Consider the following 23,880-nt stretch of genomic DNA (forward strand, 5'->3'; position numbering starts at 1 on the left):
GAAATATTATTGAATTTGAGTCTCCATGGGGTGAGTAGTCAATAGGAAAAAAAAAAACATTTTGGGGGTGACCTACTCCTTTAAATCACACACCTAGTGATTTAAAGGAGTAGTGAAGTGAGCGGTGCTATTTATGAGTCAATGTCATCAAGCGTCCCGCGATGCTTGGCCTATGTGACCCTGGGCATACAACAAACGTTGAGCACTTTGTGCCGAGATGGGGGCGGCATAGCTGAATGGCTAGGGAGCCCGCCTGGGGAACCAGAGCCCCTGGTTGTCCCTGGTTCGATTCCAGGCCAGGGTAGCAATGTCGATGTGTCCCCCTGAGCAAGACTCTTAACCCTTGATTGCTCACGCGCTCCTTGTGGGCAGCGAATCAGCTGGGTTGGGCTGACAATGCTTAATTTCCGGGACGAAATAGGTATATAATATATTGTTATTATTATTATGTATGCCAGATGTAGGCCACGCTTCAGAGCCCGGACAAAGCCAGATGTTGGATATTAGCTCCAACAGGTACAGTACCCCTGTCCCAGCAAACCCTCAACTCACTGTGGGTTGCAGTTGACCTTCTTGAGCTCAGGGCTGAGGTTGGGCTCAGGGGCTTCCAGAGGCCTGGATGGCAGCAGGTTCCTCTCCTGCAGCAGGTTGACCGGCCTCAGGGCCTCCATCTCCAACTCTGGCACCCCACTGAGGCCCCCCAGGGCCGCCGACAGCTGGGACAGGTTAGGGAATGGCTGGGGAAGGGGGAGAAAGAATAGAAACATGAATTCCCTGTGGATTCATCAACTAGCAAAGAGGCACCTATAGCAAGAACCCTGAAACATTGGGGTGCCCGCTGGCCTACTGGTCCAGGCGCATACCACTTAGGCATTGCCACATAGGCATGGATGCCTGGCGGCGGCGCCGGTTCGATTCCCGATCCGGGCGACCTTTGCCGTGTCACTCCCCATCTCTCCCCCCTTTTCCTGTGAGTCTACTGTCCAATCGATCAAAAACATTGATAAAGAAAATGGGTAAACATAAAGATTTGTAAGTATAACTTTCAAATCTAGGTTTTACTCTAAAACAGAAACGTATTCCTGATATCTAGATTATTACTGTAGTGATAGCAGCGTATTTAATACATTCTCAGCACGGAGGAAAAATGTATAGTCGCATGAAGATGTCGTTTAACAAAAATAACTGATCTACAAACTAATAACGTGTCGAACGTTGCTAGTTTGTAGATGGGTGTTTTTGGTATAAATTAGGCGTTACCTGGGAATACTGCTGGTAGCTGGATTGGCCATAGTCTTCAAGGGAAGGGGAGGAGTCAACGTGGGAGACGGGCCGCTGCTGATAGGCCGGCTGCATATTGGGGTAACCGTAGCTACTGTAGGGCGGGGCCTGGCTGGCCATGTCATTGGAGGGAGGCATGGAGTCTGGAGGACAGAGAGGAGAGACAGAGTGTGACAGAGAGTGTGTGTGTGTGTCGTAGGACAGACAGGAGAGTGAGAATGAATGACAGCAGTAGATAAAGAGACAGCGACAACAAAAGTAGGTAATTTAGAATCTGCTGGAAGCCTCATGTTTAAAAAATCCACTCGTCCTAGACAATTTGCCCTCCCGGCCCCCAAACTGTGGAATAAACTCCCTGTCACACTTAGAACTACAGACTCACTCCCTAGCTTCCGCCGTGGACTGAAGACTCACCTCTTCAGACTCCATCTAAACCCATAGCACTACTGTAACACTCCCCTTCCCTCAATGACCATGACCATACATGAAGCTAGATAACATTTTTAGGTTTTAGACGTTTTTTTACTGATTAAGTGCGTGGCCTACCTATGTTATTGTTTTTCTAGATTGATATCCCTATGCATTTGTTATAGTGTTGTTGATGTACTGACATATTATCTTGCTTATTATAGTGATGTATTACCTGCTTATTGTCGATGCGGATTAAAAATCGTCTGCTAAATGCCTAAACTGTAAACTGTTTATAATGCGATATTCACACGTGCGAACATGAGTTTGCGATTTTAACAATAAGTACAGTGTCTCTCTCTGTGAGATGACATTCATACCAGATAACACGCGCATATTCACACACACACAAGTCCCAGTGTTTCAGATAGAGAGATGATGAAAAGTGCAAGGAACAAAATGTTTAGTGAATGGAGCATTGTTATGTTGTGTTGTGTTGTGTATTTGTACTGCTGTACTGCATGACTGGAGAACGCACCTGGGTAGCTGCCTCCTTCTAAAGAATCATAGCTGTTAGGCACCGGAGAGGCACTGCCAGTAGTAGAGGAGGAGGTACCACCTGAGAGAGAGAGAGAGAGAGAGAGAGAGAGAGAGAGATGGAGACAGAAGGGGGGAGCAAATGAAAAAGGTTAACAGAATCAGATCTACAAGCTCTGCTATTTTTTAAAAGTTGTGAAAATGTGTGCAAATCTTTGAATATATGTATTATTTAAGCAAACATTTCTAACTCAAATTTTGCTTCTGGGAGGTCCCTGGAACGAAATATTTGGAGATGGGGGTCCGTGGCCAAATACATAACATTTTGGGGGTCCTTCACATGAAAAGGTTTGAGCACCACTGCCATAGAAACATATATTTTTTTTATTTTTAAAAGCAGCTTGTATATCTGCTTGTATATCTGCTTTTCAATAGTTAAAGTACCCAGGGCCCAGAATTTGGTGCGACACCTCTGGGAAGGAGAGATGTGAGATGATTAAAAAAAAGGAACGAAAAAGGAGGGGGTAGGGGTAAAGCACAACAAATGTGACAAACAAAGAGCAATTTTCAGTAATTTGAACATCAACTCTGTGGTGCCTTCCAGGGCTTCAGCACAGAGTGGAAGGGCAAACACTGGGGAGCTGAGGAGAGGGAGTGAAAAACAAGATGAAAGACTGCACTTAGTGCTCAGCTAGTTTAGGACTAGGGATGATATTGATATGAGGAGATAAATAAGGTGCTGGGTAAAAGCCACATGCTCATCTTTCTCAGTCTTAAGCTTCCAGTGGATCCTTGTGCTAGCTTAATCTGTCACTTGTATGCATATATATGCACACATCTGACCCCCTCTCCTAACCTCCAGTTACAAACACGGCACATACTGTACACTCACAAACCTGCACCTTTTTATGAGTGGGGTAAGAGTAAGAAGGACTTGAATGAGTCAGTTAATCTACTGGGGCCACATGGAGTAGAGCGCTTGCTCAGTGTTGATTGGTAAGAGTGGGATCCAATTATCTCATGCTAAATCTGACCAATAAACAGGCAACCCTGATGGATTATCGCATGTGGACCTGAGGCTATGAGGACAACTGACCAACAAAGCCTAGGTGGCAGACATTGCACAAGTAGTGAAACCGTAAAAATGACTTTCAAAAGAATAACACAAAGGTGCCACATTTACACAAGTGGTTCCCAAATGGTTTGCCGTGAGTAAAGTCCAGTTGTGCTTGTTTTGACAACCACAAATAAAATATGAATACATTTTACTGCAATATAGTATAGGATATAACTACAAACTACTATTTTTACTCAAAGCCCCACTTATCCAAATACAGAGGACAATTCTATACCATAAAGAATATGTTTCAAACTGGTGGGCATGTCATTATTAATATAGGTGCAATTTGTATTTTTCATTACCTAGTTATTTTTGCAGAAAAACGTAGCATCGTAATGTACTAGAGGGTCGCGGCCCTTCGGGCCGCTGACATCTAGTTTAAAAAAAAAAAAAAAAAAATGGGGGGGGGGGGGGGGGGGGACTATTGTGGCGGAACTATTGTGCCGCAGCGCACGTTTCCGGTCGGACATATTTGACCGCCGGACACACTTCCGGTTAGGAACTCCGTGTGCCACGTGATCATATATAGATGCTCTCTCAAACTGTCAGCCTATTACAGTTATAATGGCAGAGAAGGATTTATATGGATCTTTTTAGTTTTTTACCTGGGATTTATTCAGCTGGGCTGGAACCAAATGGACCCCTAAAGGATTATTTTGTGTGTGTGTGTGTGTGTGTGTGTGTGTGTGTGTGCCCCCTGTGCAGCTGACCCCTCTCTCTCTCTCTCTCTCTCTCTCTCCCTGTGCAGCTGACCCCCCCCTTCCCTCTTGTAACCTGACTCTCTCTCTCTCTCTCTCTCTTGCTCTCTAGCGAATGAGCGGACGGCATAGGGTTGTGGGCGGTATTCCTTACGCTCTTCTCCCTACCCAGTACGTTCTTCTCCCTACCGTTGAGTTGAAGTTGAGTTGAAGTCAATGCAAAGTGGGCTTGGAAGTGGGATGCGGCTCTTACTCAATTGTAAATATAAGATTGTAAGCTTGTAGATCTGCCATTATTGCTGTGCATTGAGATTTTGGATGCGCCTTGCCTATGCCTTGGGCACAAAACACTTGAAAACCACCTACAAAACACGTTAAGTGGTAAATGTACTGCTTCACTGAGGCAAACAACAAACCCGGCCAAAAGCCTTGCATGGGGCAGTTTAAAACTTGCCGGTATAACGTTTCAATTAGGAATACACTTTAAAAACCTGCAGGTTTAGACACGGGGGAATGAATAACTTGTGGTTTCTCACAACAGAGGACCTAAAAGTACGTAATCACTGAGGCACACTGGGGAGACTGAGCACTCAGGGGGAAAGTCTAAAGCTAAAAACATTTCTTGTATTAACAGCACAGTGGTAATGAGCACAGGCAACCCTGACAGGTCTTCGCCCAGGCTCCCAGTAGGGACAAGTGTACGCACACACCGAGCCTGGATTCAATGGCAGGGGAATGCTATATTTAACCCATTCAGAACGGGTACAAATATTGTGTATTACTATTTTATGCTTTAACTATTGAAAAATAGCAGATCTACAAGCTCACAGCTGCGAGCTTGTAGATCTGCTATTTTTGAAAAATCGTGGAAATTAGAATTTTGACCCGATTCTATAAGTGTCTTTTGAATCCTTCTAAGATTTTTGAAAAACCTATGTTTCTATGTCAGCAATCTGGCCAGCCATCGTCAAAGAAAAGGTTCTTTTCACTTAAATGGAGCTCAGTTAGTCTGTTCTTGAGAGACTACTATGTCAGTGGTTCTCAAACTTTTTCATGTGAAGGACCCCCAAAATGATATTTATTTGGCCACGGACCCCCATCTAAAAATATTTAGTTCCAGGGACACCCCAGAAGCAAAATTTGAGTTACAAACGTTTGCTCTGAAAATACATATATTCAAAGATTTGCACACATTTTCACGACTTTTTCAAAAATAGCAGATCTACAAGCTCGCAGCGCGGCACTCGGTGCCGCGCTGTGAGCTTGTATATCTGCTATTTTTCACTGGTTAATGCATTCAATAATTCTATGCCTAAATGGGTTAAAAAGGCAGTTACAGCTGCATGGGGAGAGTCATTATTATCTTCACCTTCTGATTAACAGCACATTGGAGCTATCGTGTGTGAATGACAATAGATGCAGGCACGCAAACAGGCTAGGGGTGAAAAAGGTGAGATATGTTGAAGCAGGGAAAAGACCCGCTTGGGGGAATCCAGGGGGATGCCCTGTCTGGGTAGAAACTAGAGTCTCTGGCCTCTCTGGCTACACTGTGCCTTTTCGATGATATATTTGCATGTCAACAATCAAGAGGGGTTTATTTGTCACTTACTCAAACAGGTGCGAGCAGTGAAATGTTGGTTTAGCAAATGTGCAAGCAAAGCACGGCTGCGCTTGTTTGCATAGTTTTTTTCTTGGTGGCAGAAAATGCACTTTTCATGACCTTTTTCATATACGGTACTCATGTCATTTGACCTAAATTTCAATCTCCAATTTTAGCCATGAGTCATGACCAGGACCAGCTGCACTTAATCCCTCCATCTACCTGCTTCACTGCAAAAGCATTATTCTCCTAAATCACTCATTCTTAAGAGTAAACCATAGGACATTGCAGTTGATTTCCGTGCATCAAAATAAACTGAATAGTCACAGGAATAAAGTCTACTCTATAAGGCCATATTGATACAGTGTAGCCAGCAGCCTTCTACCCAGAAAGGACATACACCAAGATCCCTCAAGGCATGATAAATCACACACTATTATAGACAGTCTATTTTGGAATTGCCGAAAAATAAAATGGGGCTTAAGTGTTTAAAACTGTTCCTCATTTTGCTGGGGACCCTCTGGAACCCACTCAAGGACCCGCTTCGAGAACCAGTGTCCTGGTACACTGATTGCTTTTTTCACTCAGCTCCCATGGATGACTTGCTGATTGTTGATGATTAAAGTGCACTGCAGCAGAAGACAGCCCATTCGTTACACAGGGCTTTACTGGGTGACCTACAGTAGCAAGGAAGCACTGAGAGACACATGCTAGGTGAGGAATGGATGCCCACTCCTGCGTTACAATACCGCTGTCTGCATTTCGATTACATATCATGGATTTTGCAGAGGCCCCTATGCAGAGCGACATAGGATGAGCCAACAGGTTTGGTGTCCAGCTCAGAGACAAGTTATGATCACCTGCCACCCAAGGAGACGAGCAGATTCTGCAGCATATAGGACAAGTAGGCAGATACTGCAACTTACCTCTCACCTGTCTGAAAGATGAGGGTTTTGGATACATTCAAAGTGCCCAGTGCACACACATTTAAAAGATTCAAAATGACATTGACTGCTGCTGAGGAGGAAGGAAGATGAGCAATTTGATAAATGCTGGAAGGCTGTGGAGCAGGGAAAAAGGCAGAAATGGAGGACAGAGTCACAATTAGTCTACTGGAAAGGGGTAAGGAGGGGACGACAAATGGAAAGCCAATTAGGTATTGGGGGGACAACAGATGGCCATTAGACACGGATACAGATACAAATGACAGTGGTCGCAGGTGCTCGCGTGTGTCAAGAGAGGGGATGAAAATATAAACAGTGAACACAAAGCGCAAGTGCGCCGTCGGAATGATGGGGTGACTGGGGGGGTGGTATAAAGCTCAAGCAGACCTGCTTCCTCATCCTCGTCATCATCCTCATCGTCGTCATCCTCGGAGCTGGATGACGAGGGGGCTGCTGCTGCCTGGGCCGAGGCGCTGCCGGCAAAGCCTGAGCTAGCTCCACTATTAGCAACATATCCGTACTGCAGGCCTGTTGGGGAGAGGGTGGGGGGGGGTGGGGGGAGGTACAGCAGAGCACATCTGTCAAAGTCTACGACGGAGTTGGTGTGGTGTTGTGTGAGGGGGGCCGCGTGGCGTGGCAATACAGGGGGCATCTGGGAGCTGTAACAGCAGAATAGTCTGGTAGGATTCACCTCGAAACATGGACTGCAGATTGTTGTAGTGTTGTTGTTTGGTTTCTATTCTGAATGTCTTGAAGGTTTGCACAGGGCTCTACATCCTGTATTGTCCCAGCTCAAATTCTGAGCCTGGGACAACTTCCTGGCCAGGGATATCATAGTTTTGGCCCAGAAGTTCTTCTCGCCCCCCTAGTGCCAAAAAAAAAAAAAAAGAAAAAAAAAAAACTTCTGGGAACTCAGATTACAGCCAGAACTCTGTAGCAGAGAGTGGCGTGTGTCAAATAGCAGTGTTCACTGCCCCAGCGCTCCAACAAGTGACCGAGAATGTCTGTCTGTCTGTATGAGAAGGGTGTATGTACGAGTTGGGTGTCTGTATGAGGACAACACACCACGCAGCCCTTATGGTGTCGCATTCCCATTAAGCGACCATATAAACACACACACACGCAAACACATTTTAGGGGTGACTGAAAGAGATTTAGCAGTTCCGCTAGTCTAGTTCATATATAATACACATACTGTACTGTAGCTTAACCCATTAACCCAAGATCTGAAAAATACCTAAAAATGTCTTATAAATCCAAATGGTTTTCTGAAATGACTGCAGACCCCCCCCCCCCCCCATCTCAAATATTTTGTTCCAGGGACCCCCAGAAGCAAGGATTTGAGTTAAAAATGTTCGCCTCAACTAGAAAAGATCTACAAGCTCATAGCGCGGCAATCGGTGTGCTAGCATGGAGAAGAGTCTGGCTGTGTCACATGCTGATATAGATTTGTAAAAGGCGTGTTTGGTCAGCACACCTGTGAGCATGAAAATGATTCCCACAGTTGAGTCTACAAAAGCAGCTGAGGAGCTGCACATCTAAAAATGGGACAGAGCGAGATGTTCCTTTTAACACCGCCACAACAGATAAGACAAACACCAGGTGTTGGAGAACAAAGAAAAGAAACACTGTCTTAGTATAGGTTATACCACTGGTTCCGAAGCACTGGGTCGGGACCCATTTGTGGGTCGTGGACACATTTTTATGGGTTCCATCATTTTTGTTTCCTACATTTAGTTTTTAATTATTGTTATTTCAAAACATTTTCAAATGATCACCAAATAACCCTTGTTCAGATCCATAGTTTCGCATCGGGGTGAAATTGCATTGCTGAGTGGTCTGTCAAGCCTATAGACACCACTCACTGCATCCCATAGCCTGGAGGGACAATTGACTAACAGTTGTTAGGCCAAACAAGGACAGACTATGTCCCATAGCCTGGAAGGACAACTACGCTACAATCAGCTGATGTCCATTGCCAATGACATAACACCTATAGAGGGTATGCGCGTGACATCATCATCATACCCGGAAGTTATGCGGGAAAGCCTACTGAGTGGCAAAGAAACTACTTTCTGGCCTTGACAGCTCATACATCCAAACAGAAAAGTCCTATCTGATTGTATGAAACAACGTTAAAGTAAAGTGACTTTGCCACTCAATTTGCCACTCGATGTGCCATTCACTTTATGAATGTGCATTCACTCTATAGGTCTGGTCCAGGGCTCCACCAAAAATGAGGGAAGCTATAAAGAAATAGCCGTTTCATTTTGATCAAATAAAGCAGGGGTTTTCAACAAATGGTCTGTGGATCACTGGTGGTCCGTGAAGATATTGCATGTGGTCCCTGACCATGCATTAGCAAAGTGAAGATGTATTTATTTATTTTCTTCCACAGAACCGTGCATTAATGACCTGGTGACTTCCGTCAATGTTGTCACTCAGTTACTGGGAAGTTGTTGGAGGGTAAGAAATTCCAAAGAGTAGGGATGTCTCAATAAGGATTGCCTGACTGAGTCATCATTATAAGGAAATGTGCTAATAATCACGTCTTCTCAGTGCTCACTCATACATAATGTTATCATGAGTTACGGGAAGGCTGGATAAAGCTAAAAAAAGAATCCCATGGACCACCTGCAGACCTAATTATAATCATGGACCACTAGTAGTCCATGGTTCTCAAACTTTCACATTTCATGGTCTCCCCTTAACTCTGACGGTGTACAAATGGAACCAAATGGACCCATTAGGGTTCATTTGGTTCCATTTGTACACTGTCAGAGTTACAGACTTGTACGGGTCAATTTAAACCCCGCTAAAGGAACCCACAGAGTCCCTCCCTGGAATCCACTTTGAGAACCACTGGTCCAAGTGGTTGAAAAACAGAGAGATGTGTAGACATGGATGGGATGCATAGCGATTAACCCATATCCCCATCTAACACAACAGCGGTCCCCAGTGATTCTTAGTTAGGGTGGTCCCTGGTTCACATTCAGTTGAAAACCACTGAAATAAAGCGCTAAACAAGGAAACATGTAAATTCAAGAACTCATTTAACATGCTATTTAGTCATTGGGCCTCATTCATTAAATTATTTTGTATATTAACCCGACCAACAACAGATTCCTGAAACATGTGCACAGCCTTCATTTGTGTGTACACAGGTGTATCAAAGGATGAATGTCGGTCTTTTGTAAATTTAATGTGCATGGCTGCGTGAATCATTTGCATAGTGCAATGCCCTGTTTAACTCCATCAGAGGCCTGCAGATGAAGGGCCATGTGCAACAAGAAGAGGAAAGCCTAATTATACTCAGTTGAATGTCTCTTGAATATAGTCCAAGTCAAGAGACGCACAATCTAGTTCAACTACAACTGTGCGTCGCTTGCCATAAAAAAAAACAGATCTACAAGCTGACAACCCTTTGGATTGTTAAGTGTTGTTAGCTTGTAGATCTTTTAGAGTTTGTGTTTGCAAGTGATTCCCACCTGCGATGGAGTATCAAGTCCAGTGTTAATTTTGACAGCAAATTCTGATTCAGTCTTAGTCATTAGAATAACCGTTTTAGTCATCTGAAGTTGTTTAGCCTTAGTCTAGTCTCAGTCGACTAAATATCAAAATCTTAGTCTTTTACTCTTTTAATTTTTATCCCTCGATTTTGTAACCCATTTTCTTTCACCCAGTGCCAATTGTCTATGTAATCCTGGGCTCTGCACTCCCTCTGCCGCGCCTGGGGAGACAACGGACTGACCTCATGCTTCCTTCCATGCATGAGGAGTCCAAGTTGCTCTTTTTTCACCGCACAGTAGGGATTTCCCCGGTTTGGACGTAGAACGTGGAAGGAACACGTTATTCCAACCGGTTCCTTTCCCCTCCGTCAGGCGCCCTGGCTGGCTAGTATAGGGGGAGGCACCATGAGACCAGGATGACTGCATGTTTCTGTGAGGGTACCTACCCAGGGGGCACGGGGAGAACATGCAAACTCCACACAGAAAGGCCCTATCGCCAACCCCACCTAGGGTGTGGGTGCTGATGACGCGGAGGGAGGAACACGCCCCCAGCACCCACAAAAATCTTAGTCTTTTAGTCTTAGTCAACACAATTAACACTGATAAAGCCTAATTTATACTATATCCAATATGATTGTCAAGATAGATGCTTTTTAAATCAATCATTGTCTTTTCTTTGCCTTTTACCTTGGTGGTGTCCTGGAGAAGAATGGACAGACGTTGAGGGGGTCCCTGAGTGGGGTCTGTCTATGTCTGTACCCACACCGCTGTGGTTCACCCCTCCGTAGGGGTCATAGGTCACAGGGGCCTGGTGGCTTCGGTCATAGTGTTGGTGACCTGTGGTTTGGGCTGTGGGAAAGCCAAGCAAAGACATAATCATGCACTCAATAGTGTGTAGTAGAGTAATAGTGTTCATTTTACGCTGGGAATTATTGTTAAACATCTGCATTACTTAAAGGGGCCACACCATACTTTTCAAAATATATATTTTATATAAATATTGGTCCATAATACGGTTTTATACAGGTTTTAGCCTAAACAACCACTCGGATATTGAAATTTCATGTTCTGTCTGTCTCTAATTCCAAGCCGTTTCAGATGCAATACCAAAATGCCCTTTGTTGGCAACGGGGTGCTGTCTTTGGGCTAAAATTGGAAGGATACAGAGAATATTAGAGAACCACGATGATGGTTCCACCTCCACATAGTCTCAAATAGAATCCACCCCAAAAGTACAGCCCCCTTCTCTTCAGTTGCCAGGAAACTGAAGTGGAGGGGTGGTACTATGGAAATGGGCCCTGGTGTGACATCACACCAGTCCACTTTTCAGGAGAGAACCATTCGGACACACCCACACAGAAAATCACAGAAATGAAAACCAAGGCTTGAGTTATTTGGGGGTGGAAAAAAAACACCGGGAATAATAAAATGCCTTGAAAAGAAAAAGAGGCTAAATCTCATCAAATGGTGGTCTGTGGCTCAAATGCCCGATAAATAATGGACCCTGATATGAAAAGGTCTGGAAACCACTGCGCTAAGGCACACTGATTGAGGCAAATCTCAGATGACAAGCAGTGGTTAAGATCCGCTGTATCTCAGAGTCTGAGTGAACAGAGTGATCAAATCCCACAAAACCTTCTCTCTTGTGCGTCTCAGCTTTGATATTGAAGGAAAACACCAAACTAGAGAGTACTACACATTCTCCCTCCTCAATGGGGAACAAATGTAACACCCACCAATGGTGACCACAGCAGATTTCATCTTTCGCAACCGCTGGTGAATTACAGATGACTAACTAGTCACACTGCATTTTTTGAATTTGCATAAAATGTTTGTGACTCTGCCTAGCACTACTTTTTAAAGCGGTGTACTGTATGTATCAGGTGTTTGTGCGCACAGATCAGGCCTATCACAATTATTACATAATCGCAATTATTTTGCATAATCGCAATTATTTTGCATAATCGTTATCATTTCCATGTAGAGTAAGGTCAAGAATTGTAACAAAACACATTTTGAGTATACATTAAATATGGCATATTTTTTGTCCATCTGGCCAGTGATGTATATCGGACCAATTACGCATTATATGGAGACCCCTGGCTGGTACTCATATATGGAGATCCATGTACTGTATATAGAGATAAGCTGCGAGACCCTAAACATGCTTACTCAGTTATTCGTTATGTGAAAGTCTTATGACGTCTATGACATCTGACATCATACAGTACATGCGATCCATTTTATGCCCATATATGGAGATCCCTGTCTGTAGAACCAGCCACGCAGATATGGGCTGTCTTGGCCATATATGGATTCTGTTAGTGTGGTATGTGGCCGATGTGGTCTCCATATGGGCATTCCCATATGAAGTCCTGTTAGATATGGGCTTAATATTGATGACATCAGGGATCTCCGTAAGTGGGCATAAAAGGGAATCTGTTAGTGTGGTTCCCCTGACATCACAGTGATGTCAGAGCGTGATGTCAGAGGGCCAAACCCATAGACCGTAAAAGACCTGACACAGACGGAGACAGGATGTGCCATTTCTCATACTAAACTGCGACCTACAGTCGCAATTATTATTCACTCACTTCTCTACAACCGTAAAGCTTGTAGATCAGTTATTTTTGGAACATGTCACTACACAGCTGACAACTGTTTACAGAATGTGGCGTACACACACACACACACACACACACACACACACACACACACACACACACACACACACACACACACACACACACACACACACACACACACACACACACACACACACACACACACACACTCTTCAGGACTTGTGATTTTGCAGGGAAGGCATGCTTAGTTCACTCAAAATTATGCTAATGTACCAATTCCATATTGTTTATGATGATGATCATTGAAAATTATTATAAAGTAATACACTGTAATAAACCAGCTCAGTAGCCTTGTGGTTACAATCCGACCTCCCAATCCCTGAGATCAATCCCCAGCCGGGTCATAATAGCGTCATCATGTCCGGCACATCAAGCTGCCTCACACTACAGAAACAGGAAATAGGCTCCAGCCCTAGCTATGAGCCACATGGCTTAGCAAAGGCTTACTTACACGGTTATATATTGAAACGCAATTGTTTTGGGTGGTAACCAATCTGCCTGGCCCTGGCTAGTACTTTGGTTGGTAAGCCAAAAGGTTATGTTTGTTCCCTGCTCCTATACAAGGACATGTGGCATCTTGGTGGTTCAGCAAGTCACTAGGCACAGGTCTAGTCATGACATCATGTGATCAAAACCAGTGTCCCACATCAGAAATTGTTTTTTTTTTTACTGTAAATGAAAAGGCCATAATACTTTACCTGTGCTCCCCTGGCCATTCACTGCCATTGTCGACTGACCGGGAGGAGGGGCTGCACCGTAGCCAAGCTGCTGCACCGTAGAAGGGGCTGGGTGTGAGGCACTGCTCCCCAGGGGTTGCTGATGGAGGGGGGTGTTGATTAGGTTGGGCACGGTGCTACCAGCAGCGTTCTGGGAAGACCGCAAGGTCCCATACTGGCTGCTACCAGGAGCCGACGGGTAAGAAACAATAGGATAGACAGGAGCACCGGGACAGCTAGGTGGTGCTGGCACCAAACTGGGCTGCTGCTGCTGCTGCTGCGTGTGGGGAGCATGGAATGGTTGCTGTCCATAGTAAGCTCCTGGAGTGCCACTGCCATAGTGGGCCGGCTGCTGGAATGACTGGGGGCTAGGCTGAGCGTTTTGTGGCGGTGGAGGGGAGGACATAGGGTTGGTGGCTGGGATGGTGCCATAGGGATGGGTGGGTGGGGCAAAGCTTGGGGGTGCCACTGCCCCAGAGGGTGCCGAGGGTGCTATATTGGGGGCAACTTGGTGCTGAGGGAGGTGATGCTGTTGTTGTTGTTGTTGCTGGTTGTTATGGTAGTAGTTAGCACCGTAGGCATTGTTCGTAAAAGGTGCCTTGTTGGTAGGGGCCGGGGTACAGTGTGCAGGAATGGTGGGTTTGCCTTGCTGTTGAGGCGGTGCTCCGTAGTAGCTTGTAGGTGGATACATGGACTTCTGTCCTGGGCCTGGAGGGGAAAGGAACACGGCTGGTCACAAAATATATACCTTACTGTTTTCCCCACACACTTGACATTTCAATGTAAAGCAATTCCCAAAATAACTCCCATCACCACGTTGAACAACATGGCAGAGGAGGTTAATAATATAACACAGCTGCTATAACACAGTTGTTAATTTAACTAATTGCATTATTCAGTTACATGTCTCCCAGTTTCACCTGCATCCATCCTACAATATACTACAGTGCCTTGACAGTAAAAGCAGCAGCGATTTTAGTATTATTATACCAGACTGCCGAGACACAACGGGACAGAACGGGTGATGATGTGCAATCTGTCAAATACTTGTGTTTTGACTACATTACCTTAGTTTATGCTAAATTAGTAGCATAATGCCAACAACCATTATGTATGAATTGAGTACAAAGGGACCCCAATGCAAACAAGCCTAACAGATTTCTTGTGGTGTGTATCCTTAGTTGACCTTGTATCAGTGAACTGTACTGTCCTGTACCATTTCCTATGCAAACCTCTAATATAAAGCATTCAATCAATCAATCAATCAGTCAATCAAAACAAGCATACAGCTAACACTAGCAGCATTAAGCTAACTAGCCCGGGGTGGACCGGCTAACGCAGCTTCACCGTTCACTGACAAGTTTAAGATGTTATTTTTGCTATGATGATGCTCGGTGCTCTGGCCTGTACAAAACAAAAACAACAGTTACGTGTCTAATCTAATAAAACACCTGACGTGCTTGCATTGCGATGCTACGGTTAGCCATGTGTGCTATTAGTCTCAGCCTCCATGGCCTGGATGGGGATGGATTACCGTTCTGGTACGGGGGCGCATCTCCTCCATTCGCCGTTGAGTTTTGGCTGTAACTGACGGAGGCGTTTAGGTTGGTAAAGCCCGGCGCAGACATGTCGCCGATCCGCCTTAATTATCCTTTGGTATGAAGACACACCAGAAGCCGTATAATTGCCATCAACGATCCGCCGGGTGTTTTATGTATTGGAGTATTAAACCCCAAACCCCCCCGCAGTGATCCCTGTTCGGGAAGCCCTCCTCTCGCCTTGTCACAGTCGCCTCGGATGTTGTTGAGGATATTATTCCCAGTTCCCAGTTGAGAGAGCGTTGCACTGCGGACGGTCCACCAGCTCCAAGCGAAAACCCCTCTTTTGGTGTGCTCGTGCGGAGCCGGAGAAGTATTACGGTATTTTTGCGTTCAATGCGTGATTAGATCATACCTCTATGGAGGATTAGATTCATCCTTTACGCCCCCTTGCGGATCTGGTATGCATAAGCAGCAGATCTGGTCATGTAACGGTTCTCATCGTGTATTAGTACTGTTGTGTGAAAATCTAAACACATAAACAGTCTGCAACTCTGGATACAGTTTTACAAACATTATATCCCAAAGCCATATTACTGTCAATAGCTTCTATATATCCTCGCAGTGAGGTCATAAACTCTATTGCTTCCACAGCCCCATTTTTATTAGTGATATGAAAAATAAAGAAAAACTATTACAAAAGCGGCTTTTGTAGTGATGAAAAAGATCATCATTTTTTTCACTTGTGGGAAATAGTTAGGGGTTGCTTGCAAAATGAATACAAATTAGAAAGAAATATAGCATAATATAGTGAAAAGTAGTTCTGTAAGTCATAATGGGCTGGTTATAATGGAGTAAACAGGTATGGTTATAAACAAAAAATACTCACATCTTTTTTTAACAAAATGTCCGAGAGTGAAGTCTTTTTGGGAGGGCTGGAAATGTTCTCTTCAGGAACAGTTTTTCGTCCTTTCGTCCAGTATTATCTCCTGTGAATGCTCTTCTCCCATACTTTGCTCGGATCCATTGATCCTTCAGAACCCTAAAGATAGAAAATCTAATGAGTTATGATGACTAGGCCAGGGCCTCATAAGTTACCAACAATCAACTGGAAATGTGAATATCTGGGCCCCACTGACCTAGCGGCTAAAGCGAATGCCGCATAGGCTCTAATGCAGCCTGACACAGAGTTTGAGTCCGGGCCTGATGACCTTTGCTGATAATCACTCCTTGTTTCCTGTCTCTCTCTGTGTACCATCAATAAAGGCATAAAAACCCAAAGTTATGTTGAACTAGACCTTACCCGTTCGAAGATATGTGCTCCAAAATATGTGCAGAGTGTGGGTTGTGGGGAAGGTTACTGTAACTGGTGCGTGCGTGAGAATATGTGGGAGCATCATAATGTAAGGCATAATGTATGCGCTTGATCCACATAGTTTTTTCATACCCGTTGGAAGATGAGAGAGAGAGAGAGAGTTTCATACCCGTTGGAAGATGAGAGAGAGAGAGAGAGAGAGAGAGAGAGAGAGAGAGAGAGAGAGAGAGAGAGAGAGAGAACATTCCTAACTGTGAGAGAGAGGGGTGTGTGTGTGGGGCTACAGATCCCATGGCCTGGAGGAACGGACCATAACCCTGACAACAGGCTAAGAAAACGCTAATAAACAGCTTTAATTTAGGAGAAATGAAATTCGGGCTCCGTCACCGTTGGTATAATGCTAATGGCCAATACCATGTGAACTTTGGGATCAGTTGCTGAAGCGAGTGAATAGATAAACGTAGATAAGCGTGAGCGTTAGAGCGTGAGTGTGTGAGTGAGTTTGCTGGTTTAATAGATAGATAACAAATATTCATGACCCAATGAAGAAAATATCGCAAGGATGCAACTGGGACGTATCGTCAGTGATGTAGCCGGAGGTCGACTGGTGTTTTGGGCCTATCAACATCATACACCCTCCCAACAGGTGACCCAGCCGGGGTGATCAAGTCCCGAGTAGCTATCCACAATCAGACCTATTAGGGGAAGATAGGGTCACTCAATCCGCTGCACCGGAACTACTCTGCTGGAACTGGGGGGTAAACCACTGCAATTTACAATTTAGGCATTTAGCAGAGGCTTTTAATCCAAAGCAACATCCAATAAGCAGGTAATACATCAATATAATAAGCAAGACGATATGTCAGTACATCAACAACAATATAACAAGGCATAGGAATAATAATCTAGAAAGAAATAATAACACAGGTAGACCACGTACCTAATCAGTAAAAAACTTTTCTAAAACCTAAAAATGCTATCTTCATGTATGGTCATTGAGGGAAGGGGAGTGTTACAGTAGTGCTATGGGTTTAGGTGGAGTCTGAAGAGGTGAGTCCACAAGCTATGGAGTGAGTGTAGTTCTAAGTGCGACAGAGAGTTTATTCCACAGTTTGGGGGCCAGGAGGGCAAATTGTCTAGGAAGAGTGGATTTTTGTCCTGGGGTTTTTAACGAGGGTTCTGTCAGCATCCCTGTGTTGGCTGATCTGAGTGAACGGGTGGGGTTGTAGGGGATCAGGTTTTGGAGGTATGGAGGAGCAGTACCTTTGGCTGCTTTGACTGCTTTGAGGACTCCGTGGGTTGACTGGCTGGGCCCCTCCTACGTCTCAACAGATCCACTCCCCTGCAACACACAGTCCTGTGTGTTGCACCAGACTCACAATCCAAACATTTCTGCTGCAAGTGGTTGGGCCGCAGGGGTTGGCCCACGGTAGTACTGCAAAAATAAATAATAAAATAAAACAATAATTGTCAGGGTGTCATTCTGGGCAACTACCCCTTTTTGAGGGCTGATCAAATTGGGCTGTTGAGGCACTCAATTGAGCATATTGTTATTGTTTGAGGTGAATTAATCACTCCCCAGATAGTCAATATTTGATATCCTATTTTATCAAAAAAGCCCCCTTCCTATAACCCATAACTTCATCCTCATCATCACCTTTATTTAAATTTGAGTGCAATCCTCATTTTCTATGTAACCGAAATGCAACACAATTATTACCAGGAATAAACATTTATATAAAGAATTAACCAGAAGACGGAAAACTCACAAAACTAACTAAAACATATTCAAGGAACTAAAACGGTTATTAACAAAAATGTGTTAAAGCAGTTACAATCTAGAACAAAAGTGTTGGAAACAATTGCCATGAATTAACCCATATTGTTCTTCTAATGTGTGTGAGGGGCCGCATTTTCTCAATTACTTTTTTCATTTTTCATTTTCGAGTTTCGGGCACGGCCTGTATTAAACCCTCAAAGATCTGGGACGCGCCCAAGTCGCGTAAAACTTTAACTACTTTAACCATTATTTTATTCTTTAACTATTGAAAAATAGCAGATATACAAGCTCACAGCACGGCACTCAAGCACGCTGTGAGCTTGTAGATTTTTTTTTGAAAAATCGTGAAAATGTGTGCAAGTCTTTCAATATCTTTGACCTGATCTTTCACCCGAGTTCTCAATCCTTCCTCTAAATCAGCTGTTTTCAAACTTTTTCATGTCAAGGACCCCCAAAATTACAGGTATTTGGCCGCGGACCCCCTTCTCAAAACATGTTGTTCCTGGGACCACCCAGAAGCAAATATTTGAGTTACAAATGTTCGCTTTTAAATAGATATATTCAAATACTTGCAAAAACAAATCATGATTTAAAAAATAGCAGATCTACGCATCGATCAGTCTGTTGCTGTTCACATTCTCAATCTCACCCCCAGTCTGTCCGGCTAAAGTTATTATCAATACCATTATGGCTGTTGACAGCAACAGCGGAGAAGGAGGATTCATCGCCATTCATAAATGAAATGCAAAATGGAGACAACTGGGCAATTTCAATCTGGCCAAATGGGATGTTTTGGTCATGAACTAGTTGAATCTGTAGTGTAGGGACAGCAGACGTCGACAGATAGGTCCACCACACTGATTCTAAGGGTCGATTCACACCGTTATAAGGAGCCTAACTAATTTCGGTTCGGCAGTGGCCAGACCCAAATATGGGTTTCCCCTCCCGGTTCGGGGGGGCGTCAACCGACTTTAGTCGGCTCCACGGTGCTGCCAAAATGTTGTGACCTCCCGACTTAATTTCGGTACTTAGCGGTGTCTTCTCATTCATTCAGCCCGGCTTCAAGTGCATATTCTCGGCTGTGAATCCAAGGAAACAGCGGTCATTTGGGAGGGAGACACGCCGACTTCCAAATGATTGTGGACGCCGTGTATTGAGTGTTTCATAGCGAATACAGACAGCAGCTGGGTCTCGCTCTAAAGCCCATTTTCCACAGGCCCAACACCACACCACTCCACACCACACCGCCCACTTGTGCCAGGTTTTCCACTACAAGGACCTGGGTAGAGTGGTGTGAAAGTGGTACTAAACGTGGTACTAAAAAGTATTCAATCTAGAGTAGGTCTGAGCTAGGCCAAACAGGGCCAAACATTTCATAATGACTGATCATTCACTGAATTTTCATTTAGACCACCAGAATATAGTTGTTATAGGCCTACATGATAATAGATTCTACTGTGTTATAACCACTATTATAATCAATTACAGTGTATTATAATTATAATAGTAATACATTAATACATTATAGTGTATTATAATCACAGTTATAATCCATTATAGTGTATTATAATTTAGGATAGTTGTAATACAAATTTATATTGTATTATAATCACAGTAAAAGGGTCAATCTGTTTCTTACCGATAGGGGTACTTTTGTGTAATGGAAAATGTAGATATTCTTATGTGGTGCGGTGTGGTGTGGTGTAGTGTGGTGTGGTGTGGTGCTAAAGCTGCAGTCGAAAAGGGGCTTAAGTGATGGCAGGCAGGCGCGCACGTGACGCGCACACACACACACACACACACACACACACACACACACACACACAGCTTTGGTGCATGTCTCGTCGCTACTCGCCGACCGTTTTAAAGAGAAAAGCATAGACACAACTTTGCTAATGTTCCGTGTTGATAGGTTTTCCACGACGAGTTGTGACTGCGTGATGATATGCATGCAGCAAATGAGGCGGCTGCGGCACGTCTACAATGTGAGCTTGTAGATTAAATGTTTTCGAAGCGTTAGTGAGAGTGAGTGAGAGAGAGAGAAGAGACCTATGGAAGAGACCCCGACTATAAGGCACTAGCCGTTAAGAAAGTATGGATGAACTCCCCCCGAACCTAAATAATTTCGGGTCGGGGAGCCCTCCCGAACCGAAATTAGTTAGGTTCCTTATTAGAGTGTGAAACGACCCTAACCCTTTGATATGCAATGGAACACTAGACCACTGATCCCCTTGATACACATGTTTTCTCCGGTGCCCCAATCTACAATGTGTTTATTTATCATAGAGACAGAGTACACAAATGGACCCTTATGGATACAGTAGTTTACCACACACCTGTGCAAAGAACATCACCAGATCTGACAGGACTTTGTTGGGCTTGTCTGGTAGTAACTTGAAGATTTGAACTTTGGACTGGTAACGTTGTAGAAACTGTAAGACACAGATTTGGACAAACCTATGATACATTGACAAAACATGTACAAATATCACTTCAGATAGAAGTCACTTAGGCCCTACATATTTTTAGCTTGTGACCCCCACCCCAAAAAAGATGTTTGCTTGGTACCCAAACTAGTGAAAACAGCAGATCTACAAGCTCACAACTTGTCACTTTGCACCGCGCTGGGAGCTTGCAGATCTTCAGTAGTTCTTAAACATGTGGGAATTTATTTGTGTTCGATATCTAATGAAAGCCCACCATGCACTTCCACGGCTGTAAGAGGGATCGGGACCATACCTATATTCCACAGGTTCTATGTTCCCCGCTTGCCCAAAAAAGGTCCTATGTTCCCCAGGTTCTGTGTTCCCCACTTACCCCCACAAAAAAGGTTCCCCGCTCAACAAAAAGAAAATCTGTTCCCCACTCATCCAAAAATGCACAGTAGAGATGTTGGGAGTACTTGTTGTCCTGAAATGGGTGGAACTGGTTCAAGTTAAAAAGGTTGTGATATGCACAGATTCGTCAGCAGTCCTAGCTAGCATGAGATCATTTCATTCAAATATTCGACAAGGGTTACTGTATGAGGTCCTGCAATCAGCCACTAGAATAATGTTAAAAGGGTGTGAAATAAAGTTTTTATGGGTCCCAGCTCATGTAGGAGTGAAGGGTAATGAGATGGCGGATAAGATGGCCAAGAAGGCATTAGGAAAAGTGGAAGTTGAAATGAATGTAAATATTAGTAAAGCAGAAGTTAAAAGTGTGATTTGGGAAAGGGTTAATATAATGTGGCAAGGAAAATGGGACAATGAGGTCAAAGGAAGACATTTCTATAATATTCAAGAGAGTATTCGAGTCAAAAGGGTGGGGATTGGGAAAAGAAAAGAAGAAATGGTATTGACAAGATTAAGGTTGGGGCATAGTGCTCTAAATAAAACATTGAAGATAATAGGAAAACATCAGAATGGTCTATGTGAGGGTTGTCAAGAAGACGAGACAATAGAGCATGTGTTAATGGTGTGCAGAAGCTATGAGACAGAGAGGGAGACATTAGGGATAAAATGAGGGAATTAGAAGTACAGGAAGTTACCTTAAAGAGTTTGTTAAAAATGGAGAATAGAAAACATGTGAGAGTGTTAATTGAGTTTTTAAAAGAAACAGGATTATTTGATAGAATATAGAGGAAAAGGGACGTATGAATGAGTGTGATTGAGTTTGTTAAGTCTGGTTCATGAAAATGGACCAGAAGGGGGCGGTAATGCACCGGATATACTGGATGCCAACTGCCGTTAAAAACCAAAAAGAAGAGAAGAATTGATCCTCGGAAGCGGATGCGATGTCGGAGAGGCGTGTCCGTGAAGTCAGCTGGCCGGCTGGCTGCAGCCTATGTGAAGTCAGCTGCATTAGCGTTAGCTGCAATAAGACTACCGGTGCCGATCTCTTCAGAATAAGAGTACCCTGAGGCAATTGAAAAATGTTGAAAAACGAGTAATTGTCCCATGATATGCACATTCAAAATATAGATTAAGCATTAAAACGAACACACACAATGCTAATTGTGTTTCTGGGTAAAAAAAAGTTTTATTAACATTAGAAAAACATTATAAATGGAAATGTAGTTCACTGGAGTGCATAGCCTTTACAAATTGGGCACTGGACAGGAGGCGGCTCTTTGCGTCGGCACTTTGGAGACACGCACGCGTTCGGGGAGACCTCCTCTATCACTCCACACTCTCCGCTAAGCAGGAGAGGTGTAAAATCAATTTCTGTTGGCTGTCCAGTGCAGCCACTCGCTCAAAATAGTGACATTTTCAGAAATTTTCAAACTCTAGTTGGCGCTGGAGAGCAGACGGCTCTTTGCGTCGGCACTTTGGAGACACGCACGCGTTCAGGGAGACCTCCTCTATCACTCCACACTCTCCGCTAAGCAGGAGAGGTGTAAAATCAATTTCTGTTGGCTTTCCAGTGCAGCCACTCGCTCAAAATAGTGACATTTTCAGATTCTAGTCATTTTTATACACCACGCTTCTTTATACGGCTTAGCAGAGAATAAACAAATACAGACGATTTAAAGTAAAAAAAATACCCTTTTATTACTCATTGTTAATAACAGTGTACACTTTCACTGGAAATGAAAACATAACATTTGGACTGAAAAGTTACTTTAATAGTTTAGTAATCACAGTTTTGATCAATTTACTATGTGTGTGTGTGCGCGCTAATAATGGCAAACATTATTCAAACACAAATCACACAAAACTGTTCAATTAAAGGTGCAACATGCAATGTACCAACAAGTGCAAACACACTCAAATGTAAAAAGCAATAAATATATGAAGTGCGACATGCTTTGTACTACAAACAAACCCCAAAGGAAGAAACGCAAGGCCAAAAAGAAGTTCCCTGCTGGTGTCTTGGGAACATCAGTTATCTTGGGGTCCCTCACAGCCTCCATTGGTGACGTTATCCTACAACATAGACACAACAGAGCTTTTTAGGTAGTTTGTCCAACATACAGTAAAACTCAGTATATGCTTATATGTAGGCCTACTCAGAGCAATAACGTTCTGCTTGACAACTCATACATAACACAATCTCGCTTTTCACGCTCGCTTTTGAAAATGTTGAGGCTCACATCAAACAGAACAGCTTTGGAAAACAAGCAGGTGAAAATACCACAGCTGTTTTGATCGGTTTGTTTTATGAAATTGGGACATCTGTTATAGCACTCATATCTAAATGTGATTACCATACCTCTACCATGCAATGCAAAGTACTGTAAGGTTAAGTATCTTTGCAGTGGATTAAATACCTTAACCAGTTCTTGCTCATATACATCCAAAAGGCAGGAATCCATTATCACAACATCTAACACTATGCAATCACCAGTCACTGTTTTATTGGAGAATTCTACAGCAATGGCTCCCCAATGGACCTCCCCAATGTTGACGGGCAATATCACCAAATCATACTTCCACCAATTGTGTGATGCTCGTGGTACATCTGGGAGGACACTGATGTGATCACACCAAAGACTCCTTAACTGTTGGCTTGCAAAAGTGCTGGGACAAATATATGAATTTTTGGAGCCAACACTAGAGTCCAAGAGCTTATGGTACTTATCGATAATTCTATCATTCAGCCACCCGTCATTCTTCACACAAGCAAAGTCTTTAACTGAAAGACATGATGTACGAGTTTCCTGTAGGTTTGGAATGGGCTTCACTTGTGTGTCCCTTATCTGCTTGCATCTGTCCGTGCATTTATGTTTTTGTTTAACCTGCTGAAAGTTGATTAGTTCCACACTATTGGTTTTCTCGTATGACACAACAATGAAACTAGCTGTGGTC

At 43.7% G+C, this 23,880-nt stretch overlaps 1 protein-coding gene across 1 annotated transcript in view; it reads right to left on the reverse strand.

Annotated features, from left to right (window-relative positions):
- sec24b (SEC24 homolog B, COPII coat complex component) overlaps positions 1-15,220 on the reverse strand; it is a 51,934-nt gene extending 36,714 nt beyond the window's left edge. Inside the window, exons 1-7 of the mRNA XM_080745855.1 lie at positions 14,993-15,220; positions 13,441-14,166; positions 10,785-10,946; positions 6,976-7,116; positions 2,228-2,308; positions 1,261-1,424; positions 553-737 (exon numbers count right to left, since the gene is read on the reverse strand). Coding sequence (XP_080601981.1) covers positions 553-737; positions 1,261-1,424; positions 2,228-2,308; positions 6,976-7,116; positions 10,785-10,946; positions 13,441-14,166; positions 14,993-15,086 — 1,553 coding nt within the window. The 5' untranslated portion in view covers positions 15,087-15,220. The remainder of the gene's footprint in view (positions 1-552; positions 738-1,260; positions 1,425-2,227; positions 2,309-6,975; positions 7,117-10,784; positions 10,947-13,440; positions 14,167-14,992) is intronic.
- Positions 15,221-23,880: the final 8,660 nt, after the last annotated feature.

This window comes from Nannobrachium achirus (assembly GCF_963921795.1).
Source record: "Nannobrachium achirus genome assembly, chromosome: 17".
NCBI lineage: Eukaryota > Metazoa > Chordata > Actinopteri > Myctophiformes > Myctophidae > Nannobrachium > Nannobrachium achirus.